At 46.2% G+C, this 1,982-nt stretch overlaps 1 protein-coding gene across 1 annotated transcript; it reads right to left on the reverse strand.

Moving 5' to 3' along the window:
- Positions 1-554: 554 nt before the first annotated feature.
- On the reverse strand, positions 555-1,508 carry LOC131898823 (olfactory receptor 13A1-like). The gene has a single exon (XM_059250047.1). It carries the CDS (start codon positions 1,485-1,487, stop codon positions 555-557), a length of 933 nt encoding a protein of 310 aa, XP_059106030.1. The 5' UTR covers positions 1,488-1,508.
- Positions 1,509-1,982: the final 474 nt, after the last annotated feature.

Genomic DNA, 1,982 nt, shown 5'->3' on the forward strand with positions numbered 1-1,982 from the left:
AGTTCGATTGTCATCACTGTCATAAGCAAGCTGGACTCACACATGTGAGTTCATTTTTGAAGCTTAAACTTAATCTCTGCTCCACAGATTTCTGCTTTCTCCATCCCAGCTTTGACTTCCACAGCTCAGTAGGCAGCTGTGAAATGGAGAACCACTCAACTTTCAAGTTTAGATTCTAAGGCAGAGTTCTGAGACAAAGCCCTGTGATGTTTACAGGGCGGCACTGGAGGAAAGGGCTTTATTTTGTGATTATCACAATTGTCACCCACTGAAACTTTCCAGGCTAGAAACATGGAATCTCCATTTAAATAAACTTTACTTTTGAAATGGTTTGTACTAGTTAGGAGATAAAGCCTGAGTATTTTGTTTATATTATATCTAAAGACTTTTTTGTTGTTGTTTTTGAGGTTACAGTAAATGGAATTGTCCAATTCTTGCATCAGAGATTCTTTTTTTCTAAAACAATAATAGGCACATCCTGCTCCATGAGGATGCTCTCAGGAGAGCATGTGTAGGAAGAGCCCAGGCCAGAAGAACAGCCTTCACATCTCCCCTTAGTGTGAGGAAGAAGGCAAGAGTCTCCCCAGGGCGAGCTTGACATCCTTGTTCCTCAGTGTATAGATGAGGGGGTTCAGGGTTGGGCTGAGCACTGAGTATAGCACCGAAGTCACTTTGCTTCTTTCCGGGCTGTAGCTGGAAGCAGGACTGATGTAGGCACAGAACACAGATGAGTAGTACACACAGACCACAATGAGGTGGGAGGAGCAGGTAGAAAAGGCCTTCCTCTTGCCCTCAGCAGAACGCATGCGCAGGATGCTGGCGATGATGTAGCCATAGGAGAGTAAGGTGAGGATGAAGTTGATGCCTCCATAAAAGGCATCTGCCACAAGAGTCATGATACTATTCACATATGTGGGGCTGCAGGAGAGGAGAAGGAGTGGGGGGATCTCACAGAAGAAGTGGGTGATGACCTTGGGGCCACAGAATGACAGCCTTGTCATCAGACCAGTGTTGATAGATGCATTCAGAGCACAGATGGACCACACACCCATGGCTAGGGCCCCACACAGGTGTGGGCTCATTCTAGAGCTATAGTGCAGGGGATGGCAGATGGCCATGTAGCGGTCATAGGCCATGACTGTGAGCAGCAGCAGCTCAGAGGATGCAGACCACACAAGGAAGAAGAGCTGAGTCATGCACCCCTTGTAGGAGATGGTGTTTTCCTCAGAGATTAGACCAACCAGTGCCTTGGGTAGCACGGAGGAGGTACAGACAATATCCATGGTGGCCAGGTTGCACAGGAAAAAGTACATGGGACTGTGGAGCCCAGTGCTGGAGGTGACCAAAGCAATGATGACAATGTTGCCTAGTAGAGCCATTGTGTAGAGGGACAGGAAGCAGCCAATCAGGAGCAGCCGTAGACCAGGGTGCTCTGAGAACCCTTCCAGCACAAACTCTGTTACTACTGTTTGGTTGGGACTCAACATCCCAGTGGAGAGTATTGACTCCACTACTGTGTCTGTTGGCTTCTGTGAAAATATCAGTTTACCACTTCAAAATCTGGTTTCCAAACTTGATTTCCTCAAAATTCCCTGCTGTCAGAAAAGAAAGGAGTGAATGTATTTCCTTCATGGAAGCCTCTTGTCCCTTATTATCTATACCACACCATTTGAAACCACATATGTTTTATTTACTTTTGATTTCTCACCTAGAAACTTTCCCTGTGTAGAGCTGCATCAAGAGGACCATCTCATCCTCCCTCGTGTTCTTGAACATGTGGATTGAGTGAAGCATCCTTCACTCATGACCTGTGCTCTACTTCTCTGTCATCTGAAAGCACTGTGTTCTGCTGACAGTGCTAGAGACACAGCTGTACCCTTCCCCCTACAGGTGTTTTCAATTTGATAGCAACTTTCTGATGGATGCACACTCTTGTATCTTCCTTTATACACAGGCTTCTCAATTACTTGTTTTCCCTCTGA

This window comes from Peromyscus eremicus, chromosome 1 (genome assembly GCF_949786415.1).
Source record: "Peromyscus eremicus chromosome 1, PerEre_H2_v1, whole genome shotgun sequence".
Classification (NCBI taxonomy): Eukaryota; Metazoa; Chordata; class Mammalia; order Rodentia; family Cricetidae; genus Peromyscus; species Peromyscus eremicus.

What these genes read in the sequence shown, in the direction of transcription:
- LOC131898823 (XM_059250047.1), bottom strand. Translation starts at nt 1,487, where the DNA reads ATGTTGAGTCCCAACCAAACAGTAGTAACAGAGTTTGTGCTGGAAGGG.